General features: G+C 42.6%; 1 protein-coding gene across 1 annotated transcript in view; it reads right to left on the bottom strand.

The window, feature by feature from the left end:
* The window catches only part of LOC101860839 (sialate O-acetylesterase), a gene marked incomplete in the record, with an annotated part of 15,141 nt that overhangs the window by 5,592 nt on the left and 6,766 nt on the right, over positions 1-2,783 (bottom strand). Inside the window, 1 exon segment of the mRNA XM_013087050.2 lies at positions 1,164-1,283. Coding sequence (XP_012942504.1) covers positions 1,164-1,283 — 120 coding nt within the window.

The following is a 2,783-nucleotide window of genomic DNA, read 5'->3' as shown; positions in this document are numbered from 1 at the left end:
CCCGGGGGGGAAGTGAGAAACATTCGTGTAAAGTGCCTTTCCTAAGCATACAACGTCGGGCCTGAGGTTCGAACTACCAAAACAGCAATCTCACGATTACTAGTCCTGTAGTCTAACCACTTATCCGCTTATCTACCTGTCCATCTGTCTATCTGTCTGTCAGTCCATCTCGTCTGTAGTGACGTCATGAGCTAGACACAGAGTGCCTGGGCTGTGTCATGTGACCACCAAGTACACACCCTTTGTTGTTGTTGTTGTTGCTGTTGTTTTTGTTTGGGTTTTGTTTGTTTTGTCGCTGTTGTTTTGTTTTGTTTTTTGGTTTGTTTTTTGTTTTTTGTTGGGTTTTTTTGTTTGGATTTTGTTGTCGTTGTTTGTTTGTTTGTTTTTTGGGGGAGGGGGTTGGTCCCTTGCCCATTTCTATGATATTGACGCCATCTGATTAGTAGAAAAATGGGCGTATGATAATGCTCAATAGTGTATTACTACGTACAGTACATAATTGTTATTGCTTATAACTGTTACAGATAGATGTTCAAGATAATTATAAATGTATGTCAAGGATCTGAGAGCAATAATTATTTTAGAGATGATGGTGGTGATACGTGATAATGTGGGATTATGTTTATGTAAATAATTATTAAGATCACAAGCTTCTGTTAGTTGAGGTGTTTTTTTCTTTAAGTTAGACTTAGTCCTATTTTCCTCTGCTCTGATGAGTCACGAGGGATGTGGGCACCCGCTATCCTGATCCCTACTGAAAAGATCTTTAATACAACTGTCAAGTTCCGAAAAGGTGGGCACAGTCTCTACTAAGGTGATTTTGTTAGTATTAGCCTATTCTAGCGGGCCAACAGGTGAATAGAGGACCTTAGTAGGTAGCCAGTACAGTGGCAAGTAAGCGGGTTGTAGGGAGCAAGTTGACAAACAGGTTATAATCTTAATAAAATATAGTATTCATATTCTACTCCCTAACCATTTATCCCAGTTATTCCTTTCGAGTCTTATTTAAACATGAAGTTGCGGGGGATTCTGAAACAGGATCCTCGAACCCGAGTCGAGAGGGAACAATGCACCTAGTATATGCCAATACAGGAACATTCAGCTGTGGGAAAACTAGACCGCCAAAATGGTAGCGACCACCGTACAGACACTGACCTTGATACCAGATGGCTCCACGTATGGTCATCCCCAGGAGAGGGTGGATCATGGAGTTCCACAGAATGGAGTTAGCCTGAGGGTAGTCTTGACGACGGGACCGGCTCTTCTCGTCGGAATCCAAATTGCTGAGAACAGATACAGATTCACGGGTGAAAGCAAAGTATAACCCCCACAGTTTGTATTATAAGGGAGCGAAGCATGGACAATCAATGGACAGCTGGAAAGCACAATTGAGGCGATAGAGTTGTGGTTCATAAGACGCATGCTGCGTATCCCATGGGCAGCTAGAAAAACTAATGAAAAAGGCTTGGTTGAAGCAAACTGCAGACGACAGCTTATGGCGAATATACGAAAGCGAAAAGCAAAGTTCATTGGAGACACAAAGCGGAAAGAAGCATTGGAGAATATTGAAACAACGGACAAGTTTGATGAAAAGAGAGGCAGAGGCAAACAGAGTGAAAAGATACTGGATAAGTAGACAACATGGTTGGAAACAGCAAGAACAACAGACACCATCGTTGCAACGCAGGACAGAGTGAAGTGAAGGTCCATGATCGCCCACGCCAGTCGGCAAGGCACCGGATGATGATAACCCGCTCGCCGGATTGGCCCTCACAGGCATGGTTGCAAGTCTGCATCCTAAATGATCTAAATTGTGTTGATAGGGGTGTAAAAAACACCAACACGAAAAGAGCACCCAGGCTCTAATCGAATTTTCGCAAATGAACCTTTCCTGCCAAGTCTTTCTCTTTAAACTATTGAGACTGGTCTCAGCTTCCCCATACCACTGGCTTTAACCTTCTGCAGTCTTTTCCAAATTAGCTTTCATGGACTTTCACATAGAAGAAGAAACAATGCAACTAAAAGATCTTCTCCCGCTCTCTATCTGGAAAGGGTAAAACTAATTTTTAGTCACCTACCCCATTCCCCTTCCAGTAAGAAATACCAAGAAATGTGCTTTTGTTATACACATCTCTACACACCACTCCCTGTACTGTCAGCTGGAAGAGGGAATCATATTTTGTCTATCGCCTCCAACCTCCCCTCCCCCTACCTTTACCCACACAATCATCACACTTTCTTTGCTAGAAATACCAAGACAAGAGATATTGTGAAATCTAACTCTTCGCACATCCCTCTGTACTGCCAGCTGAGAAAGAAAAATATTTGCTAGTGGCTAACTCTTTTACCCCTAACCATATCAACTAGAAATTTAAAAAACCACAATGCGATACATATTTCTCTACATCATCCTATGCAGACACTGTGACTACTACGAGGAGACCGTTGAACATCTTCTCCTTCACTGCCCAAACCTGGCAGTTCTCCGACACAAGCTCCTACACACACCTACAGACTTAAAAAGCCTGCTCTACTCTGGCGTTGACCAGATGACGAGGACATGTAGAAGCTAAAGGGATTTGAAAACTACAACTACAACGCAACATGCAATGTCAGCTGGAAGAGCTAAACCAGTTGCCTATCGCCAAACCCTTTACACCCCCACATCACCCCTAACCATTCTGACCAGAAATACATGTACCAAAACAAGTGAAATTGATATTATATCTCTAAGTATCATTCTCTGCACTATCAACTGAAAAAGCTACACTATTTCCCAATCA

This window comes from Aplysia californica, unplaced genomic scaffold (genome assembly GCF_000002075.1).
Source record: "Aplysia californica isolate F4 #8 unplaced genomic scaffold, AplCal3.0 scaffold00537, whole genome shotgun sequence".
NCBI classification, from domain to species: Eukaryota; Metazoa; Mollusca; class Gastropoda; order Aplysiida; family Aplysiidae; genus Aplysia; species Aplysia californica.
This window is presented reverse-complemented; position numbering and strand designations above follow the sequence as displayed.